The 23,841-nt window shown below is 40.6% G+C and overlaps 1 protein-coding gene across 3 annotated transcripts; it reads left to right on the top strand.

The window, feature by feature from the left end:
• Positions 1-232: 232 nt before the first annotated feature.
• Positions 233-23,578, top strand: MMAA (metabolism of cobalamin associated A). Of its 3 annotated transcripts, none has more exons than XM_045996954.1 (7): positions 233-314; positions 11,771-12,276; positions 14,441-14,563; positions 17,441-17,611; positions 19,982-20,067; positions 21,078-21,227; positions 22,253-23,578. In XM_045996954.1, the coding sequence occupies exons 2-7, from the start codon at positions 11,832-11,834 to the stop codon at positions 22,538-22,540; spliced, it is 1,263 nt and encodes a 420-aa protein (XP_045852910.1). In that variant the 5' UTR covers positions 233-314; positions 11,771-11,831; the 3' UTR covers positions 22,541-23,578. The 3 variants fall into 3 exon arrangements, with proteins under 3 accessions (XP_045852910.1, XP_045852907.1, XP_045852908.1); XM_045996951.1 differs by lacking the exon at positions 233-314 and adding an exon at positions 2,057-2,639; XM_045996952.1 differs by lacking the exon at positions 233-314 and adding an exon at positions 9,924-9,937.
• The last annotated feature ends 263 nt before the right edge of the window (positions 23,579-23,841 follow it).

The raw sequence follows: 23,841 nt of genomic DNA, 5'->3' as shown, positions 1-23,841 counted from the left end.
TGCGGACCCAGAAAAAAGCAACCCGAAAGCCGTAAACCACCTCCCCCGCCTCACTTCCCGACAGCTTCCCAGCACCCCGCCACCTTCCACCCTCGACGCAGGCCCGCACCCTTCACGCACACGCCGGAATTCCGCGGCCACGTCCGCCGGGACCTAGCCCCGCCCCACGCCTCCGACCGGCCCCCGGGCGCCCCAGGGCTTCTCGCGTCCGGCAGTGGACCCTGCGCCTGCGCGCCGCGGCCAGCGCGGGGCGGGGCGAACCCTGTCCGGCGGAAGGGGCGGGGCGGGGCCCGCACTTCCGTGGCCCCGGGCGGGTGAGTGTGGGGCGGGGGTTGCGCGCGCCGTCCGGAGACGGCGTTGGGCTCCCACCTCAGGCCGCTGGTGGGGCCCACCCCGGTGTCGGGGGCGCCCCCTGGAGGATTTGGGGTGGGGGAAGGAAAAGATAATATTACTGAATTGGGTGATGCTGGGAATGCGGTTTCTGTGCTGACAGGCAGGCTGGGCAAAATGGGTTCAGAGGGAAGTTTCGTTGTTTTTTTTCCCTTAAAAAGGAAAGGCTCTGTAAGCGGTGTTTTAAGTTTTACAGCATTTTAGACAGGGCTGAGAGCTTACCGTTGTGCCACAGTAAGGAGGTTTTGGTAAGGTTGCTGGTCCCTTGCCGCTGCCAAACGAGGAATGGTTAACCAGAGAATGGATCCGGAAAGGCAGGATTGTCCAGTGTAGCTATTCCCCAAGAGTGAAATTAAAACAGCTCTTCTGTGGAATAAAATCCAGGATATAAAAGTAGGGTTCAAACTGAAAGTCACAAGGCGTATCTAGGCTTTGTCAAATACTCTCGAGGGCTAAGTCCTTTCCGGCAGATGTGCTGCATTCAAATAACTTATATTTCTCATTAGCAAATGAAAGACCACCTAAGCCAAAATGGCATAAATTTTCTTATTTTATTACCTTTCTTAAGAGCTGTGCCCCGGTAAATATACTCTGGAAAACAGGTTATTATAGCTTTTCCAAGTTGGTAGAAGTTTCCCAAAGGCCTGTGCAGATTCTTAATCATTTGGGGGTCATCCGCAGTGTTCAAAATACTCTTCTATTGGTAAACACAGTATCGCTTTGTGTTCAAGGTGTAAGAATTTTAAAAAGGGAACAACTCTTATTTTAAGGGCTGTATTCTATTAGAGGCAAAGCAGACATGAAACATTATATAATAAGAAGTAAATCTCAACTTGAGATATTTGGTGATGTCTAAAGAAAGTCTGTATTTGGCATGGAAAGGGCTGGTGAGTGCTTGAAACATTTGCTCCTTGGCTGCCTGTTGCCATGTGGGCATGCGGGTCCCTCAGATGTAGGGACCTCTAAGTTCCTAAGCCCTAATAGGGCTCCCTCAGACCAGTTTGGATTTGAACTTCAGTGGTAGCAATGGGAATGAATGAAAATGTTTAACGGTGACAAACTTGAGAAAAATAGAGATTTCCCAAGCAGATTTAGAAACCTAAAAGTAAAAATTGGGAAATCTGAGTCTTAACTGGAAAAGTGATAAAAGATAAAGTGGATAGAGAACTTTAGAATATTCCCTGCATGAGTTGAGTATGTATTCGGTATTACTCTAATATAGCAATGACTTATTTAAAGGTTGCTTGTTTAAAAAGTCATTCTGAGGGCGCCTGGGTGGCTCAGTGGGTTAAGCCTCTGCCTTCGGCTCAGGTCATGATCCCAGGGTCCTGGGATTCAGCCCTACATCGGGCTCTCTGCTCAGGAGGGAGCCTGCTTCCTCCTCTCCTCTCTCTCTGCCTACTTGTGATCTCTGTCTGTCAAATATATAAATTAAAAAAAATATTTTAAAAGAAAAAGATTCTCTTTAAAAAGTCATTCTGCTCTACCAAAATTTCCTGAGATTATTGGAAAAGGACAATGTAAAACCCTCTATGGGGGATGGTGGGAGATGGTAAACAGATTAATGGCATCTGACAGTTTATCTTCAAATCAAAAAGGATTAGCATTGAGAAATGGAAACACATGGTTTAACACTGCATTGCCTGTATGAACTGTGCTGTGCTGTAGACACTGACCTAATGTATTGATTTTGGAAATCCTATATGCTTTCTCTTACCAGAGTAGTTATTGAAATTGAGAATATTCATTGGATCAATTTCAAGACAAATATCCCAAGTCAGACTGGCTGCTGCTGAACAAATTTTTAATGAAGGGAAATATCCATATATTGAAATAAGACTTCAAAAAGAAAGTCCTTAAAATAAATATATGTTTACTGTAAAAATCTAGAAAAATGTATGTTTTCAAACATCAATTGAGTAATCAGCATAATGGAGTTATTGACCCATACACAATTATAGTATATGTTAATTTATTCTGTGAGCAATGAACTGTGCTGTGGGTACAAAGATAACTCACAGTCTAGGCAAGACAAACAACTCAAAACAACATGACCAGCATTATAATAGAGGGATGTGAACTGTATGTGACAGGAGAGGTAGTGACAACGGAAAGGGCATGGAAAGGGGGAGTAGAGAACTGTTTCTAGAGGAGACACTTGAGTTGATTCTTGAAGGCTGAAGAGGAATTTGTGAGATGATTAAAGAAGGGTATTCTAAACAGAAGGAACATCGTGGACAATGGCCAGGGTATGTGGTTTTTCTGGGACCTGTGTGCAAATCAGAATAGTTATAGCGGTGTGGCAGAAGTGAAGGGGGGAATGAATTAAGTTGGAGAGCTGGATAAGAGCACTCCTAAAGAGTGTGTAATATTTTCATAATAACTGTCTTAGCTGAATTGTAGACTTGACAATATTAGGACCTATGTTGGACCTATATACCAATGTATAGCACAATACTTAGCATACAGTATGTTCTCAGTAAATAGTTGCTGAGTACATGAATGGCTTAATTAAAGAAAAATTATTTAATTAATTGATTAATTTATGTATGTATTTTTACAGATTAAAGCAGAGGGAACTTTTTATGTATTTTAAGCAGATGAGTAAAATAGATTTACATTTTATGATAAGTAGTAATATGGAAGATGAGTTAATAATGGTCTTAGAGGTATTTAGAGTAGATCAGCATTTTTCAAACCTAAGGTTTTTCCTGTGATAGTTTGCAATCTGCATTTAAAAAAAAAACAAACCAGAATAGAAAAGATAAATTAGAGTATATCCCATGTACTAGAGTGTATCACATGTACTAGCAGTAAGAAATGTTTTGTTAAACTTTTGTTTCAGTTATATTCCTATGTGATAACTAATGTAAGTGCATTTCTTCCTATGAACATTGATCAAAGCTTGAAAGCCATTATAGTAGAGAAATGTGGGAAGGAAGGTGGGGAAGAGGGGATGGATATAAAGGTGATATTGGAGGGGCACCTGGGTGTCTCAGTGGGTTAAGCCTCCCAACTTTTGATGTCAGCTCAGGTCATGATCTCAGGGTGGTGAGAGAGAGCCCCACTTCGGGCATCATGCGGGGCATGGAGCCTGTTTAAGATTCTCTCCCTCTCCCTCTGCACCCCCCACCCCCAACTTGGGTACTTGCTCTCTCTAAAAAAAAATAAATAAATAAATAATAAATAAAAAGAGACTGGAGGAAAACAAATGTGAATCTTAAAATGTTGCTGTCCATATAAACCTTTTTGCCTGAGAGCGGGGTTCACTTACTCATTTTAGTATTTTTGCCCACTCAACATTTTTCATTGTATATTAATAAATTAACATTTTGGTTTATTAAGAATGGCAGTGCTTTGAGGGATCTTAATGTTGTAAATGCTGTGAAATTTCTCTTGTGTTTTGGTAGTACTCAAAATTGTAGGATGAGACCTCCATGATTCTTGGGAATCATGAAAATTCATTGAAACAGTTTGATTGGATTATTGGCTAAGTTTTAAAACTTTTTTCCATAAGAAAGCAGGAATAGATGTTTAGTTACACAAGCAGATGGGAAGTCTCTACCTCCATGATTTTGCCACTCTCGTAGACTTAGTCTGTTCTGCCAGTGACATGTTAAAAGGGTAGAAGTTGTTCATACAAGGATCGGTTACATGGTTTAAAAGAAATTATGGACTTCTTTAAAATCTGGTTGGAGTTAAATTAATGAGTTTATGTATACACTTAATTATCAGGTGTGAATTATTCTCTGTGGAGTGAAAAACATTTAAAAATTGTAGAAATTTGGTCTGTTCTGTCACCTTATACTTTATTGGGATGTCCTAATAAGGTTTGCACAGAAATCATAAACCAATTTTTCATTTTGCCTGAAGGAAAAAAGAAAAAAAAACAAAATGAAGATTAACAGCTTGCTGTAATCATTCCATTTTTAAATATAGAGGGTTATTTGGTATTCCCTTGGTGTGACATGATACCACCTTTCTTCATGTACGTCTGGATTTTTAAAATCCGTAGTTTTCCCCAAGTTCTGCCGCTAGTCATGAGGCCTTGGTCAATCAATATATCTTTACTGAGCTTCATCTGTAAAATAGAATCTTGTGTACTGTTCTGAGGCTTAGCTAAAGAAGTGTATGCAGAAATGTCTCACACATAATAAATGGTCAATGAAAGGTAGCAGCTGCTGTTCAGCCATTCACGTGGTCCAGAAGGTTTGGGGACAACAAAAACAGCCCCCGTGGAGAGATTTGAAGGTGTAAAAACCTTGAATTATGTACATCTGGATAGTTTTTGGTTTTGGCAAAGAATGGGGGAAAATGGTATCATCCTTTTTCTGGCTCTTTCTTTTTCACTTAAAGGTTTTTTAAGATTTGTATTGGCATCAAAGGACAGAGAACTTCACAATCCCAAATTGTGATAAACCCTGCAGTATAAACCAGAAGCTTGTCAGGTAGTTGGCATGGATTTTCCGTGAAAGACTTTGATTAAATTGTGGTAAAAAAATAACTACTCTAAATGTTAGAGCAACCTCTGTGCTATTTACTAGACGACTTTTATTCACCTTATTTATTTAGGGAATATTGTTTGCTTGCATTATTGTAAGTGGACATATTTTCATCTAGTAAAGCTCTTGTTACTGGGTTTTCATTCCTTGCAAACTTATTTTTCTGTTTTCTGTTTGGGAACATTAGATGTCAGAGGTGCCTTGATTCAAAACAGGGAACTTAGAAGGTAGAATGTTTTTAGTAAAGATTGTCAGATCACACAGGGTAAGGATGTTACTCCAACTTTCCTTTCTAGTAGTTAGGTCGACGTAAGTAGAGAATCCACTCATGAACCTTAAAAAAATTGAAGAGGTTACCATGTGCCTAACACTACTGGATTCTGAGGAAACTAAGAATAAGACATTGTCTCTTCTCTGGGAGGATCATAAGCTGGGCTGAGGGATGAGAATTGGTGGGGAGAGATGTGTAAATAGATAAATTAGAAAACAAGTCGAAGAAAAGGCTGTGGAGCTTTGCGGATGTAACAACTGACTGCCTGAAAGAGGTGGGGGAAGATGTGTCCTCGAAGAGGGGATGGATATTTGAGCTGAGTAGGACTTTGTCAGGCAAAAAAGTGGAAGATAAGCATTCTAGACACCTAATTTTTGTTAGAGCATATAGACTTTTATTTATTATTATTTTTTAAGGATTTTATTTAATTTGACAGAGAAAGCATGAACAAGTAGGCATAGTGACAGGGAGAGGGACAAACAGGCTCCCTACTGAGCAAGAAGCCCAATGTGGGACTTGATCCCAGGACCCTGGGATCATGACCTGAGGCGAAGATAGATGCTTAACCCCACTGAGCCACCCATGTGTCCCTAGACTTTTTTTTTTTTAAGCTACTGTGCTCAAAATGATGACTAGCCCACGTGTATCACATCATTTCAGAGTACTATTGAACTTCGTATTTTAAAGTGCTGATTCTGATAGAATGTCTGTGCATAGAAGCATAGCTAAAACATGATTATCACTTTTTTCACTTTGTACATAATTCTTTTTACCAAGTTTTTAAGTATACGTGCTAATTTTATGTTTAATTTAGAAAATGACATACAAATACACATTGAATGTAATGCATGCTGATGGTCATAGTAACTGTTCAAGGACTCATCAACTTTGATTCTCACATGAAGAAATCTCAGTGCAGAAGGAAGCAAGTTACAGGTTATAGGTACAGTCAGAGGTAAAAATTAAATCATAAGCAGTTATTAGACATTTCTTATTGAAAATATACAAATTCCATGTTTTATCTTTCAAAAATTTTTTTTTCATCGCAGCGACTAGTTTTCTTTTGCTGCTACAACAAATAATCACAAACTTAATGGCTTAAAACAATACAAATTTATCATCTTACAGCTCTGTAGATCAGAAGTCTGACATTGTTTTACTGGGCTAAAATCAAGGCATTGGTAGCCCTTTTTTCCATCCTAGAGGTCCAGCAAGGGTGGGCTGAGTCTTCCTCACATTGATATCATTTGGTCTTCCATCTCCCTCTTTCTTTAAAGGACTTTGGTGTTATTTTGGGTCCATCTGGATAATCCAGGATAATTGTTTATTGTAAGGTCAGTTGATTAGAAAATTTAATTGCATTTTTGCAACTTTAATTACCCTTTGCCATTTAACATAACATATTCACAGGTTCCAGGCATTAAAAGTTGGACATCTTTGGGGAGGGGGACATTATTCTGCTTACAACAGAAAAATATGATTAGGGACGCCTGGGTGGCTCAGTTGGTTAAGCGGCTGCCTTCAGCTCAGGTCATGATCCCACCATCCTGGGATCAAGTCCCACATCAGGCTCCTTGCTTGGCAGGGAGCCTGCTTCTCCGTCTGCCTATGCTCGCTCGCTCTCTCTCTGACAAATAAATAAATAAAATCTTTAAAAAAAGAAAAATATGATTAGCCAAAAAACAACATGTAAGCACTGTAATACCACTTACCTATAGATGAAATTAACATTTTGACATGTATTTCTGTGTGTAAAACTTTACGAAAAATGGTATAACACCTTTTTATCTCCAGCCACTTTTCTGCTAATCTCATTTGTTCTCATGGATTTAATTAATACCTTAATACTTAATGATTCTCAAATTTACACGTAAGCTCTGACCTCTTCCTTATGCTAGAAATGCATCTCCCCACTTAGGATCCCACCTGGATGTTTGGTAAGGCATCTCAGACTTAATGTATCAGAAACTAAACATGCCTGATCTTACCTGAAACTTGACCTTCTGTGGTCTTCCAAGCTCATTAAAGGGAAACTCCATCTTTGCTGTGGCTCAGGGTAAAACCTGTGCTGAATTCTTGACTGCTCTCTTTCTCTTCCATCCCACATCTCATTTATTAGCAGGTCCTTTAGAGTTCACCCAGAATCTGATTTAACACCAGCCCTACGTGGTCCATGTCCTCATCAGTTCTCATGTGCATTATTGCAATAATCTTAGCCAGTCTCCCCATTTCTGTTCTTGCATCCCCATCAGATCCCTTTAGAACAGAAGTCAGATCAGGTTCTCCTTCGTCCTACTGCTTCCATTCTCATTCACAGTCAGAGTTCTCCGGTCATATCTATGGCTGTATATCTGACCCCCTCTTTGGCCTTATATTTTCCCTCTTCCTTATTCACATCTAGCCACACTAGCTGTCTTATATATACATCTATAGTCTGTCTTCCCTTACTGGAATGTTGGCTTTATGAGGTCAAGAACTCTGTTCTATTTTGATCATTGTTGTATCCGCCTTGTTAGACTATTGCATGGCACATGGTAAATGGTCAAATATTTGTTGAATGAATGCTTTATAATCTTGTTTCTCTCTCAATATATTACTTTGTTCTTTTTGATCAGAGCTTTGTTGGGTAGCAAGAGGTAGTCATGGTAAAATTTGTTAATTAAAGGGAATATTTTAGATAGTTATATTTTTTTTCTTAGACAACAGATAGCATTTCTCCTATGGGAGAAATGTCTCCTCTCCCTGAGGACTAGGTTTGGTAGTAAGAATGTTTTATCTCCTCATCATCATTTTCTCTTTCTGTTCTTTGGCTCGTCCTAACGCCATCACTATCACTGCACACTTTTTTTCCTTTTTAATTTTAAGAGGTTATTTCTTTTAGAGAATTGGGGGAGGGGCAGAGGGAGAGCATCTGAAGCAAACTCCCCACTGAGCTTGATCTCATGACCCATGAAATCATGACCTGAGCCAAAAACCAAGAGTCAGACAATTAACCTACTGAGCCACCCAGGCACCCTCACTGCACACTTTTTTAAAGATGCTTTGGGAGGGACAGAGTTACGAACATCTCTTTACCTTTTAGCAAAAGGACTTCTCCTTGATCCTGAAATATTATTAAGAAAAAGTGCCATATGATCTCGGGGTCCTGGGATGGAGTCCCACGTCGGGCTCTCTGGTCAGCAGGGAACCTGCTTCTCCCTCTCTCTGCCTGCCTCTCTGCCTACTTGTGATCTCTCTCTGTCAAAAAAAAATGAATAAAAAAAATCCTTAAAAAAAAAAGTGCCATAGAGAGTCAAAAGACCTGGGTTTGAGTCCTGGCCCTCTCATTGGCTATGACATTAGTCACCTAACTCACTCTTGTTACATGAGAAATAATAACAATAATAGTAATAATTGTCATAAAATTTTCTGGGAGAGTAAAGTGAGAGGTATTTAGAAATGTTCTATAAACTCTTGAGTAACAGGCTGGTGAGAAATAAGATTCAGGTCAGCAGCATTTTTTGTTTGTTTTTTTCAGCAATTGCAATGTGCCAGCCTCCATCGTGAGCTTTAAGGATTCTAAAGTGGACAACAGGGTCTTGATTCTGACTTCTCTTTCCCTTAATGCCCTGCCTAAGTTCAGGTCCTCCTCATCTCTTTTGAATCTTTGCTAGGGTGTCCTGAACTGGGCATTAGGTTACCAGGGGTGGATTCCTCTTGACTTCTCACCACTGCTCCTGGTGTTATCTCCCTTAAAAACCCAAGTTGACTATGTCACTAATCTCTGTAAAGATCTCTGTCATTTCTCCACTGTCAGTAAAGAGCCTCCGTTTACATCCTGGTACAGCTTCATTTCCTATCACTAGTTCCATATATACACCAGGCTTCTGTCTCACTGAATTGCTCAATTTTCTCTGATACGGCAGGGAAGAGATCAGGTTCCAGCTGTGACTCTGTACATTTAAGTCCTCAGTCTGGAAGGCCTTCTCCTCTAGTGTTTTGTTTGTTTGTTTTTGTTGTTGTTGTTGTTTTAATCCTTTCAGACCCAGCCTTGACATTGACCCCTCCATGATTTGAACCTTCTACTCCCTAGGGAGAGTTAGCTTCTATAATTTTGTCTGTTCCCACAGCACTTTGTGGGGTTTTTTTAGACATGGTGTTTATTATTCCATGGGTTTTTGAAGTGCTGGGATTATGTCACTTAGGGTAATATAATGTGACAGTCCTCCTAAGAAGGTATAGTGGATTGAATGGCGGCCTTCATTATACCCATGTCCTAATCCCTGTCCTATGATATACCCATGTCCTAATCCCTGGAACTTGTGAATGTGAGTTTTATTTGGACAAAGGGGTTTTTACAGACGCCATTAAGTTAAGGATTTTGTTTTTAAGAGACACCGCGTGTGTGAGCAGGTTGACGAGGGGCGGGGGCAGAAGAGGGAGGATCTTAAGCAGGCTTCACATCCAGCATGGAGCCCGACTCGGGGCTCAGTCTCATCACCCTGAGATCATGATCTAAGCCGAAACCAAGAGTCAGATACTTGATCAACTGAGCTACCCAGATGCCCTGAAATTAAAGATCTTGAGATGAGATCATGTTGGATTATCTGAGCAGATCCACTGAGTTACAGATCTCCACACAGAGGAGAGGCACAAAGAGAAGAGAAGGCCATGTGGTGCAGCTGTGAGCCAAGGAGCACCAGGAGCCACCAAGTGCTAGGAGGGACAGGGAAGAGTCTTCAGAGGGGTGCGGGCCTGCTAACACTTGGATTTCTGACTTCCAGCCTCCAGAACAGTGAGAATAATTTTTTTTTTAAGCCACCCAGTTTGTGGTAATTTGTCACAGCAGCCCTAGGAAACTAATATAGAAGGTCACAGTAGAATGACTGGAACATAGTAAATGTCATTTCATCAACAACAGTAACACTGTCATCACTATGATTCTTAAACCTAGAATGGGACCTGAAAAGCAGTATACGCTGAGAAAATAGTGGCTAAGTAAAAGTACAGTTCTTCCCCATGAGCTTCCAATCTGTTGTAATGGCAATGATATTGTTGAGGAGTGTGCTTAAAAAGAACTTCCCAAATAGATCCTCTCTGAACTGTGTTGTTTTAAATGCCTGTGTGTGAAGGGCGGTAGTGGATGTTTTAAATTGGTTTTTTTTTTTAGAGCCTTTTTACACAGTTTTCCATAAATTGTCCTTTTAGAATAAGACTAATTTTGTCAAAATAGAAGTCATAATGCTCTCCTGTCCCCCCAAATAGAAAAATGATGAGCAGTTATAGTTTTAACAATAAAAAAAACTTAAAATATGTCTTCTTTTTCCTATGAGAATGTTATTTAGTAAAATTAATTTCATGCTGATTTGCCTTGAAATATAATTTAGAGAGGAACTTGGAGCAATAAAGTAGTTTATTTCATTTGGCTATGAGATAGTTAAAAACCCAGATTTTCAAATAATCATAAACCCAAATCTGGTAGGCCATATGTATCATTTGCATGTAAATTTTAGTTTGCCACTGGAAGCTAGGTCTATGACCCAATTTTTACTAATGTTTTATAAATTGGTATCATAATAAAAGCTAATGTTTATTGAGCTCTTACTCTATGCTCGGCACTGGTCCAGGCTTTTTACAGGAGGCTCTTTACATGAATTAACTGAATCTCACAGCTGTCCTGTTCTCTTAACTCAAGAGGGTGCTGAGGCCCAGAGAGATCAACAGCATGATAGCCGACATAGCAGAGACTCACGGTGGCAGTGGCTCGTACCCTCTGTACTTTTCTAACTCTCCATGACTGTGTCAGCTTTCAGTGTTGAATACAGTTTGAGGTGGAGAGTATCAGTTAATCTAAGTAAAGCATCCTCATCTAATTCCATAGTGATTCAGACTTCAGTGCGCTTACTGACCCACGGAGATGCTGATGTGTGGGCCTGGGAATATGCATTTTTAGTAGGTACCAGGCGGTTTGGGTCCTGCTTGGAAAGAGAGTGACCTAGTTACCATACAAACCTCACAGTTCATTTCACAGGAAGGCCCGGGGTGATGCTGGTGGTGGTGGTGGTAATGGTAATGGTGGGCTTATAGCACATTCTTTGCATATATCTATGTTCCAGGGTGAGCCCACTGAGTGCTTACATTTATCCAAGCTTATGCCTCAAGTGCCTATGCTAGTAATCACATTTTTTTTTTTTTGGTAGAGAAAGAATAAAAGGCTAGCATCAGAGGAATTTTTTTTTTTAACCTTTTGAATGAGCCTCAAAATCAGGTCCATTTGATCTGAGGAAATTGTAAAGTCTGTAGACAGAAGAAAATAAGCATGACATAAAATTTCTACCCTCACAGGAGCTTTGTATATTTATTTTTTGCTTAGAAGAAAATTTTAATGTACATTCTGTTTTACAGTAGAGCAATAATCCATCATTTGGGCTACTCTGAATATTAACTGTAGGCAAGGGGGTGATCATCTCTCTTAGGTTTGGTAAGAAACTTTCACCCATTTGTACTGCCAAGAAGCCTGATTATGTGTGTTTTAGAATATAGGGAAAACACTAAGCTTGCAGTTTTACTAACTTCAATATCTTAATTGTATATTGAACTGGCAAAAATATGTTTTTCTTTCTTCTAGGGAGTCACAAATCACATTGAGCCAAAAAAATAATCCAGTGTTTTCTGCAGTTACAAACAGAATGAATATTCCCATGCTACTGCCACATTCTCACCGGAGTTTCCTAAAAGGCCTTTTAAGAACACCTTTCCATCGTCACCGCTTCATCTTTCACTCAAGTACTCATCTCGGATCAGGAATCTCTTGTGCTCAGTCGTTTAATTCTCTTGGACTCCATTGTACAAAATGGATGCTGCTGTCAAATGGTTTAAAGAGAAAATTATGTGTACAAACAGCCTTAAAGGAACACACAGAAGAACTTTCTGATAAAGAACAAAGATTTGTGGATAAACTTTACACCGGTTTAATCCAAGGGCACAGAGCCTGCTTAGCAGAGGCCATAACTCTCATAGAATCAACCCACAAGAGGAAAAAAGAGTTAGCCCAGGTGCTTCTTCAGAAAGTATTAGTCTACCACAGGGAACAAGAACAAATAAATAAGGGAAAACCACTAGCATTTCGAGTGGGTCAGTCTTTTTTTTTTTTCCTTTCAGTTTCTTCAGTAAATATTTTTCTAAGTGTTCTCTATTTTAAAATAAGTCTAAATAGTTTGTAATCTAATGGGAATTCTTTTTTTTTTTTCCCCAAAATTTTGGGCTGAATTTTAATCCCCCCCCTCACTGCTTTCTTTCTTTTTCTTTTCTTTTTTGCAAATATTGTTCTTGTTAAGTTGGTGGGGGGGATATCATGGTCATTTGAGCCAAGGTTCTGTATTTTAAGAGAATAATATTTCTGCTTTGGCAAGAACCTGTGGCTCCCAGAATAGATTATGCATATGAAGAATCGTTAAGTGGTTTAGTCCACTCTGCTTGATAGTCCGAAGTGAATGCCTTGTTTCTGTGTTTATATCAACTATAATTATCCTATCACATTTCAAAATTCTGCTTCTTAGGTGTTTCATTAGTCTTTCTAGGGCAAGTCTCCCTTCTTCCAGGTGCTTTCTGTTAGAGTTTCTGGGAGTTGCTTGGCTCTAAGCACAGCCATCTCAATACCAAAATGTGTTTTAAAGGAGAGACCCTATTCATTTGCTGTCTAAAAATATTAGAAATTCACTTGATTTCTTGAACAATTGACTAGGTTCCGTAATTGCATATAAGCTGGCTTTATTTTAAAAATTGTGCATTTTTAAACAATTTAGTTATGTTTGGGTGGAATGAGAGTTTCCATGATGGCAGAGTAGGTGATCCCAATCAACTTTCCCACCAAAAAGAACTTGAAATGGTGGACAAAGTGCAGAAATTTTGTGAGGATTGGGTACATACACTTAAAAATTGACTGGCATTGTATTAGACTTATACCTCAGTTTAATGATATGGGATTAAAACCTAATTTTATGGTAATGGGATATGCACTTCAAAGATTATTTCAAAAAGAGTTCACCAACTGATATTGGGAGTCTGCATTATTCACACGTCCTATTCTTCTGCCCTCATTGAAGGAACTCTCATTTTGAGAGTACTACATTGACTGTTAATAATCTTTACGTAGACAGACGAAACAGCAGACTCCCAAAGAGAAATTCCAGTTATGACAAAGTGTTTACTTATTATACCTAATGGATGTTTGAAGAGAAAACATCCCAGAAATAAATGGAGTTAACCAGCAACTCACACGAAGCTAGTAACTCACAAATTTTCATTGCTGTTCTGGTTTTGGTCTTATGAAGCCAGATGAACCTGTGTCTTTACTGTACCTCTTCTATCACCATCATAACTATAAGTAACAGGTGCTTGTTCAGCATATACAGATGTATACAGATGTTTAAGACAGAGAAGAGACCTGCCCTAAAAATTACAGTAAGGTTGGGCATGCCGTATGATCTACACAAACTTTTGAATGTAATTACAATTAAATGCTTAACTTTTATATACTTTATACCATGTACTGTTCTAAACATCGCAAATAGCAACTCATCTAGTATGCATCTGATTGCAGAGTATACTCAGGTACAGAACGGCTAAGTAACTTCTCCAGGATCACACAGCTCTTAAGAGGCAGAGCTAGAACCAGAACCAGTCACCTGGCTCCAGAGTGCATGTTCTTATCTGCCATGCTCTGTGAACTCGCCAAATGGGAAATTTCCTCCCTTTCTTGAGACAAACTAATTTTTTCAGGATTCAGTTTAAATCATATATTTTGAATTATGGGTAAGGTGAAAAAAATTATCTTTCATAAGTGGGAAATTATTTTCTCAATTACTGGGAATTTCCAAAGTACTGAGTTGTTTTTCCAATGGGAAGATCAAGTGTCCAGCATTGGGGTCAGTGGAATAATTACTGCTCATGAAGAGAGGTGGGCAGGTGTTGTGGAAATTCAGCACATTAATAACATAAGCAATGATGTCTGTCCAGAAAGATCTGTATTATAGTAAAAGGGCCAGTCATATTTTGTCTTTTTACAAAGTAAACTTGGAGAACATACGGAACTCAGAATTGTTTTCTTCCTATATCCCTGTTGCTCAGGAGCTAGATAAATAAATGGTTTTTCATTTACTTTAGGAAATGTTAAAATACATTAATGATGGTTTTAATACATTAGGAGAAATACAAGGTAATCTGATATTTGAATAGAACTTAACATTGTGCTGATCTTATTTCTTTCATTAAATTAGAAGTTCTCTCTCTACTATAGGATTGTCTGGGCCCCCTGGTGCTGGAAAATCAACCTTTATAGAGTATTTTGGAAAAATGCTTACTGAGAGAGGGCACAAATTATCTGTGCTAGCTGTGGACCCTTCTTCTTGTACTAGTGGTGGTGAGTATTGGTGATTTTTTTTTAATTGCAGAGCAGGGTCTCGTTGGGCTCTCATAATTTAATGGGAATTTGCACAGTCTGGTGACTTCTAACCTCTCGCCGAGTTTGATCTCACTGAAAGGAGTTTTGAGGAGCGAGGTAGAGATGGAGGTAGCTTGGGGCCTTGGGCTTCTTAGGGTGTGGAGATTCCAGGAGGAGCTTGGGTACTTAGAGAACTAGGAAAATGGGTGCCAGAAGTTGAAGATAACCAAAAGCAAATTTCAGCTCTTTGTCTATCACAGCTGACACTAGGCCCTCTTCCCTCCTGTTCCCCCGCCCCCCCCGGCTGTGGAAAACGTAAAGCATACTATGTAAATACTCAGGAAAGTTTTTCCTTTCCTTTTTTTTTAAAAAAGATTTTATTTTATTTTTATTTGACAGAGAGAGACACAGCAAGAGAGGGAATACAAGTAGGGGGAGTGGGAGAGGGAGAAGCCAGCTTCCCCTTGAGCAGGGGGCCTGATGTGGGGCTTGAACCCAGGACCCTGGGATCATGACCAGAGCAAAAGGCAGATGCTTAACAACTGAGACACCCAGGCGCCCCAGGAAAGTTTTTTCTTCCCTTATCCCTCTCACATAACAGTTATTCATTTAACAAGTATTTGAATGTCTGCTATAGGGGAGGCATTGTACAAGGAAGGCACTGTGTCATGTAGTGGTGACTGAGACACAGTCCTCTTAGTCTTATGCTGTATATCTAATGATGGAAACACGTGTAAACACAGGCCATTACAATGTAATGTGTGTTGTAAGGGGAAAGTACAGGGCACTTTGTGGAAGTGTTTCGTTTGCATACTGTGGGTTTCATGCTAAAAAAATAGAGATGATATAATCATATTTAAAGGGCTTTAGGTCAGTTGAGAGATGGACAGCAATTCCTGTTACCACCCATTGAGAACTGTAGCTGAAAACATGTACAGTTTTTGATTCACAATAATAAAGATGTTAATCATAAAATAAAATTATACTCACATGGTTCAAGATTAAAGCCATGTGAATGTATTGTCTTGTTTACTGTCTAAGAACTTACTTTGTTAAAGGTAAGGACTTGAGCAAATAATTTTCTTAGAGTGGCTCTCATTTTCATACAGGTGAGAAGGCTTTTTTCCTCTCACCTTCACTGTATTCTAGAATATTTGAAATAGCAAAAGAAAATAATAGCTTGAGATAGTAGTAGCAGATATGGTGACAAGAGAGCCTGATTAAAGTTGCATGGCCATGTGGTTTTAATTCTTAAACTAAAAATGAAGTTCCCTTTCTCGGGTGAAAAAATATATAGACTTTGAAAGAGAAAATACTTGAGGATTAACAGGGTACTCTAAGTTTCCATTTCTATTTTATTTTTGCTGCAGTAGTTACATTTGAAAAACAGCACGATGCTAAAGTTTTTTTGGTCTCTAGTCAGTCCTTGTTGGGCTTTGGATTCACAGGTCCTTTGCAGCAGCTTGGAGACCTCCCTAAGGGTCTGTGACTGACAGTTTTTGACTCACTGGCTAAGACAGTTAGATGGGAGAGTAATTTCATAATCTTTAATTCAGTGTGTTAGGATCTATAGGATAATAATTTAAAGTACAGCTTTGGCAGATTGTTGACTTACACAGAGATGATTTCATGCTGAAAATTACTTTAGAAAAAAGTTTCATGTGCAGTAAAGTAGTTGAGATATATGGTTGGTGTCTGCTCTAGAATTGGAACCTGTGAGAACTCTAAGCTGGAATCACAAGGGAAAAGACCATATCTTTAAGGACCTTCTCAATGCTTAGCATCAACTTTATGTAGAGAAGTTAGCTCTTAGGCAGAGGGAAAATTAAAATGTGGGTTAGAATAGCACTACACCTTCAAATGTTGGTATATGGCTGAAGGAAAGTAAAAGTTTGAGGTACTTTCAATAGTTCCAGGCATTTAGTCTTCTAGAATTTGCGAATAGTGATATTTGCCAAAATACTGCAGTAAGCCCTAGAACATCACTAGTTCTAATCCACAGTCATGAAATTGATTGATGGGGCACCTGGGTGGCTCAGTCAGTTAAGCATCTGCCTTCAGCTCATGTCATGATCCCAGGGTCCGGGGATGGAGCCTCTCATTGGACTTCCTGCTCAGCCGGAAGCCTGCTTCTCCCTCTGCCCCTACTCCCTGCTCGTGCTCTCTCTCTTTCTCTCAAATGAATAAGTAAAATTCGTTTTTTAAAAAATTAACTAATTAATTTCCTACAGTGAATAGGCTCTCATTAGAGAAAATGTAAGACATGGTTCCATGAGCAAGGAACTTCTATTAAAGCAGAGTTTCTCAGCCTTGGCACTAATGACATTCTTTGTTTTGGGCAGCTTTTGGACACTAAAGGATGCTTAGCAGTATCCTTGGCCTCCACCCACCAGATGCCAGTAGCATCCTACCCTCAGTTTTGACAAGTAAAAATCTCTCTAGACATTGCCATATTTGCTCTGGAGCAAACTCATCCCCATTTGAAAACTATAAAGGCAACAATGTTAAAATGACAGTAAAGAAACCATCTTGGCTGGAATGGAAGATTGATTTGGGGACTAGTAGAAGCTAAACTTGGACAGGTAAGGTAGGGTTGCATTATGAGGTCCTTTAGTGCTAGGCTGAAGAATCCAGATGTGAACTCTAGTCAGTGGGAAGCCATTATAAATTTTGAGGGGCTTGAAATGTTAAAAACGATTAATTTGGCATCATATATGCTGTGTTGCACTAAAGCTCAGTAATATGAAATAATTTTGAGATTTGGGGAGAAATGCCCTAAAGCACTTCACCTGGGAATTAGCTGATTGATCATTGGCCTTTATAGGTATTCCATGATTAAACAACTCTGTGTTTTAGGATCACTCTTAGGTGATAAAACCCGAATGACTGAGTTATCAAGAGATATGAATGCGTACATCAGGCCGTCTCCTACCAGTGGTACTTTAGGAGGTGTAACAAGGACCACAAATGAAGCTATTCTATTGTGTGAAGGAGGGGGATATGACATCATTCTTATTGAAACCGTAGGTGAGTGTGATTTTCTATTTCGTAACAGTCAAATACTATTATAATGAATGCTATATAAAGATGAGTGACAACTAGTATCATTTTGTTCCTTTAGCCTGTATTTACTAAAGGTATAATAAAATACAAGATATCTCGGGTTCTATAGGAGATATGAAAATGCAGGCTGTAATCCTGACCTCTAAAGAAAAGCCATCTATCTGGAGAACTGTGATACAAGAGTGGTATATTGTACATGCCAGAGGAGAACTGTAAGCATTGGAAACAATACATTAACACCTGTTGTGTTGAAGCGCATTTCACATGTCTGTTATATTCACTATGAAAATACACGTAGTTGGTTACTCTTTTAATACAGGGCCATGCTTTTTTTCACCTTTCTATCCCTAGTACATAGTTATACACAATGAAAATACTGAAGTGGAAACCCCAAGAAGTTCACAGGCTGTGGAGAGACAATCTACTGTTACTGAGTGATAAATGTTTGTGCCACAACCTGACTCGGGTTTGAGGGATCAGGGAAGACTTCTGGGAGGAGGTGACAGTTGAGCTCAGTGTTGAAGGAGGAATTGGAGTGAAATAAAGAGAGCGAGAGGGCATTGCCAATTTACAGAACCACGGTTTGCTCAATATACATAGCCCATAGAGTGTGAAGGCGCATAGGGGGTGAAGAGAGATGGGGCTGGAGACCAAAACTCCCCCATGTAGGGGGGATGGAGGAAGAGTTGCCCATGTGGTAGTAGAAGAATCAAGAGAGAAGAGAACCATAAAACCCAAGAGCATTGGGTAGAAGTTGCATTTGACTGCTTCTCCCAGAGACTTGAAAGAGCTGTGATTCAGACAGAGGTGGTTTATTCTTTTGTAAACAGAAGAAGCCCAGAGACAGGCAGGCCCGAGTAGGCCTGGTGGCCCCACAGTGCCTCAGTGTCCCCGGCTTCTGTCTCTCCTCTCCCATCTCAGCACTTAGTTTCCCTCCTCAGAGTTGCTCTTGGTTAAAAGACAGCTGATGAAGCTCTAACCGTCACATACGTGTTCCAAGCAGGAGGCAGAGGGAAAAGGGAGAGGGTAAGGAAGGAAGGGTAAGGGGTCGGCAGGAGAGGTGTACCTCTGGCTGGGTTAGCCCCCCTTTAAAGAATTTTCCTGGAAACCCCATGTGGTGACTTTTGCTTTCACTCATAAATCATCCCTGGTGGAAGCTGGGTCTGGTGACCGTGGGCTTCCACCTGGTATATCAGTGCTCCTAACAACCCCTGCGGTAAGGAAATGGGGAAGAATACATGTGGAATGGACAGCTAGAAGTCTCTGACACCCCAGTGAAGGACAGACTCTTAGGTTTCAGTGGAGCGTGTGATGTGCAATCAGACTGAAGTGGATTGAAATTAATGTGAAGTAATGAAGTGAAGACAAATGAGCATACATTGATTTTTCTTATTAGACACTTAGCTATAAAGAAAGTGAGAAATATGGTGATAATTGGAGGAGGCTGTGTGAGGTTTTGTCCTATTTTTTTTCTTGGTTCATTTAGTTTTCAATGAGAAGGACCTGAGCACAGTTCCTATGAGGTGCTGAGTGACAGGAACCGGTAGGCTGAGGAGAGCTTGAAGATAAAGCAGTGCTGGGCCCAGAGGAGGTGGGGAGGAAGGAGCCGCTGATCTTTCGCCCGTACTTCTTTCGCTGTGAATGGAGAGGAGGCAGTGAACAGGGCTGGCATTCAGGGAGAGGGAGATGCTGAGGGAGCTCTGGCCCTTTTTTCACCACCAAGTAGGTGCCATGGGCATCATTATAGGGAAGACCATGGCCCAGTGAATGTAATAGCCACTGCGAGAAATGGGAAAGCAGCTGACTGAGGGTGCCTAGCGGCACGGCTTTTCCCAGGCTGTGCGGAGTGGGCAGTGGACCGTAGACCTCACGACCCTGCCGTGGTGCCTGTTCCTGAGCCATTCCTCCGGCACCTTACAGAAGAGAGAACATCAATCGTTGGGCTCATCCATGGGTGGGGCTTCTCAGGGCTTCTGGGAGGATCAGAAAGCCAGAAAGCCGAAAGTCTTGACAGGCATGGTCTAGGATTAGAACCACACTGTTCAAGCCGCTCACTGATGAGAGGGAAGCGAGGAAAGAGCTGTGAAGGGGAGGAGAGAATGGGTGTCTCGAGGTTCTCCATTTAGCCAGCACGAAGGCTACTGGCAATAAGCAAGGGCGAGAGGTGGGAAGGGTCACAGGTTCGCTCATAGGGCAGCGCATTTCATAGATTCCTCAGAGGTGGGGCTTTCAAAGTGGGATCAGCTTGAGTGTGTGGTGGCGAGTACGCGTGAATGAAATGGGGGTCAAGGTAGCTGAGAAAGTCTAATCGCTATGAATTTTTTACAATCTCAGGCGTGGGCCAGTCGGAGTTTGCCGTTGCAGATATGGTTGACATGTTTGTTTTACTGTTGCCACCAGCAGGAGGAGATGAATTGCAGGTGATTATGTTGCCTTTTTTCCTCCCAAAACACAAAGTATACATCTCTGAAAGTACAGATTGCCAGTGTTGTGTTTCTGTAAATTAAGTTGCTGGTAATATAAGCAAAAGAAATAGCATTCTGAGGCACCTGGGTAGCTCAGTTGGTAAAGCATCTGCTTTCCGCTCAGGTCATGATCTCAGGGTCCTGGGATCAAGTCCCGCATGGGACTCCCTGCTTGGCGGGGAGTCTGCTTCTCCATCTCCCTCTGTTACTCCCCCTACTAGTATGCATGCGTGCTCTGTCTCTTAAATAAATTAAAAAAAAAAAAGAAAAGAAAAATCATTCATATTAGTTAAAATGCCCGAGTCAAAGGCACATTCTCTGTGTTTTTTCCTAACTTATGGTACAAAATTTATGACCTTGAGCTAATCCTACAACTTAGATTTTTCCACTGGCAGCATGGGGAGTGAATGGAGCACATGGATAGTTCCAGCCAAAAGAGATCACTGTGGTGTGGGTGTTTGTAGTACCGAGATCGGGGCATCTTTAGCTATCTGGTTATTTTTCCTCAAATGCAAATTGAAAAAACAATTATAAACCTTGAGGAAAGATTTGAAGACTTTGTGTATGGAAATGCAGATGTTAGCGATAGGTGTCTTTACCCTGTAAGCACTTAATGATGGATGATTTTGCGTCCTACAGCATTAGCTCAGGAGAGACAGTTATCATGAGATAACTGGACTTGTCTCCTGCCACTCATTCTTGTTCTGTCTTGAGGATGTACTTCCTCTAATTGTAAATGTATTTTCTCATGTTAGTCTCTAAATTTGGGAGAGATCTTATAGATGACTTCCATAATCCCAACAGTTAAGTGATTGTGGTTCCTGGTACCCAGGGCTTGGGAGGATGTGGAGGTAAAGTTAGTTAATGAAGTGTGTGACTCTCAAAATCTTAGCGTTGACTGGTCACCCATTTTTTGCTCTATTTAAATGAAATGTTTTGATACATCGCTCTCTTTTTCTCTTCAGGGTATCAAGAGAGGTATAATTGAGATGGCGGACCTGGTGGCCATCACGAAATCTGACGGAGATTTGATTGTGCCGGCTCGAAGGATACAGGCAGAGTACGTGAGCGCCCTGAAGTTACTCCGCAAGCGCTCCGAAGTCTGGAGACCCAAGGTCAGCTTGCGTTCCACTCTGTGCCCCTCACCTGAGTGGACTGCGCGTATTAGAGGAGAGGATGCGAGTCCCATGCCACACGTAATCCATCTCTGCTTGGATGTGAGATCACAATTTAAAAAAAATTATGACAAAGCCAGAGCAGGTAGTCATGATTTTAAATATAATCCTTCAACCACAAGATGTCAAAAGCCAGATATGAGGGGATAGATTAGATTGCTTAATGCTTGACTTGAGCCATTCGGAAGTGATAGCAAATCCATTCTGAAAGGAACCTTCTGGAGATTATGGAGCAGTTAGTGATTTGATTCACTATCTTAGAGTTTGAGCAGGAGACAAGAGGCTTTTGATGTGATCACTTCCCTCCCCATTATGCTTGCTGGGTGCTATTTTCAATAAAGGAAAAACAAAGACCAGTTCTGTAATAAATGGTACACGGATACAGATGTGGGCGGCCTTCTGTGCAGGAGGTCACTCTGTTATTAAAGAGTGAGCCAATATCACTTGGGTGAGAGCGGTGATGACCTCTCTTGCCGCCCGCTCCCTGGCTCCCCCATCCACGTTGTCTACCCTGGGCACGGGGCCATCTGGCCTGTGCAGGTGCTAGGTGTTTGGCTCTTAGCCTAGCTGAATTGGAACGGGGCTGTTTTCTCACTGTAGTTTTGTTCCCTAGCACTCAGGCCTCAGGGCAACCTACCCAGCATTGCCCTTCCCATCCTCGTGACCCTCTCACAGCTCCTCCGTGTTGTGTCTGAAAACCATCTGAGCAATCCTAAGTCAAAATAAGCCTGTGGGCTAAACATTTTGACCTGAAATCAGTGTCTTGTTTCTGCACATAGTAATTGTAGTAAATGGCCTCAGTCTATTTCTGGGTATAGTTTACTTTGACACGGTGATAAAATGTCTCCGTTTTCACTTACCTATTTTTGTAGATTGTAAGACTTAATTGGCAAATATCAGAGACCCTAAGAAGATGTTTCCTGTCATTTTAAGTAAAATGGTTTTGGTTCTTCCCTTTTCAATAGGTAATTCGTATCTCCGCCAGAAGCGGAGAGGGCATCAGTGAAATGTGGGATAAAATGAGAGAGTTCCAGGACCTCATGCTCGCCAGTGGGGAGCTGACAGCCAAGCGGCAGAGGCAGCAGAAAGTTTGGATGTGGAATCTCATTCAGGAAAGTGTGTTAGAACATTTCAGGACCCATCCTACCATCCGGGAACAGATTCCCGTTATGGAAAAAAAGGTTCTTAGTGGGGCCCTGTCCCCAGGACTAGCAGCAGACGTGTTGTTGAAAACTTTTAAAAGCAGAGACTAAGGAAATTTATCATGTGCAATGATTTTATATCATTTCATAAAGTATTTTACTACTAAAAGTCACTTGAATGCTTATATTTTCAGTAATTCTTTTGTGGTGCCCTTGGCCTCGTTTGTGAACCACGCTTGAAAAGTTGAAAAATGTTAGATATGGCTGGCAAAGGTCAGGCCCTTGGCAGTATTTATAAGGTACCTGTTACATGTTACTGATTTCCATTTCTTTCTCTTCTTACACCCTGGCATGGTAGGTGGCAAGGGGGTTCCTTCTCATCAGTCACAGACAGAGAAAACTGAAAGAACAGAAAAGGCTCTTGTGCCTTAAAATGTTTTCTTTGATACTGTGTTCTCTGAGTTTCCAGAGAAAATGTAAGTAAGAGTGACCACATTTCTGATTTTTTTTACTTCAGACCAGAATCCTACACAATGGGGTTAAGAGCTAAAAGTCACGACTGATATTTAGTGTACCAGACTATTCTAGGGATTTCTGAAATGGCCATGTAATGTCCAGGAGTAACCAAACAAGTGGAATGTATAGTGATGTGAACACAGTTTTAAAGTCTACTTGTCTAGACTTGTGGACCCCCCATGATAGGAGAGCCCAAAGGGAGCTGGGGGAAATCAGCTACAAATAATGTGGCCCATTAATCCCCAAGAGCTGGAGTATACCCTCAAAAGACCCAAGTGAGGTCACAATGATTTAAGGGGTATTCAGTTTGAATATTATCAGAGACTTTTGCTTCTTTTCCTCCTTGGTCATTTGACTTCATATTAGCATCTTAAACATATGCCCTACTCCTGATGAGAAGGAGCAAGTTTTGTCCTCAGAGGAAGCATGGCACAGGGGTTGGGTTCTGGGGTTGAACTGTGTGGGTTTAAACTTTAAACATTGATCAGTCACTCATTAGCTGTTTAAGTTTGGACAAATAACCTACCTCTGTTTCAGTTTCTTCCCTGCTTAAAGGGAACTGACATGTCAACTTTATAGGGTTGATGAGGATAAATGAGATAACTCAGGAGAATCATTTTGCTACCATGGTGGTATATAGAAAATACCCCAAAGCTGCTTGCTATTATTATTATGTTAGTTATAAATACCTGAAGCTGTTCAAGTCTTATATGTAAGCTGAATTTTCTCTCATGGTCTTATTACTGCCATCATGCTCTTGTGCTATTTTATGATTGTCTTTAAAGTACCGGTTGTAGTTAATTCTTTGAATATATTTTATACTGTTTGATGGTGGTTATAAGTATGTACATTTGAATAAAATTATCTCTAACCATAAAATTTCTCCAATGTACAAA

Source organism: Meles meles, chromosome 2, assembly GCF_922984935.1.
Source record: "Meles meles chromosome 2, mMelMel3.1 paternal haplotype, whole genome shotgun sequence".
Classification (NCBI taxonomy): domain Eukaryota; kingdom Metazoa; phylum Chordata; class Mammalia; order Carnivora; family Mustelidae; genus Meles; species Meles meles.
This window is presented reverse-complemented; position numbering and strand designations above follow the sequence as displayed.

Bases quoted from the DNA above. Each gene is read 5' to 3' on its own strand.
- MMAA (XM_045996951.1), top strand. From the start codon at position 2,587: ATGATTAAAGAAGGGTATTCTAAACAGAAGGAACATCGTGGACAATGG. The intron at 17,612-19,981 runs GTGAGTGTGATT...TTACAATCTCAG, and splicing joins CATTCTTATTGAAACCGTAG to GCGTGGGCCAGTCGGAGTTT. The intron at 20,068-21,077 runs GTGATTATGTTG...TTTTCTCTTCAG, and splicing joins CAGGAGGAGATGAATTGCAG to GGTATCAAGAGAGGTATAAT.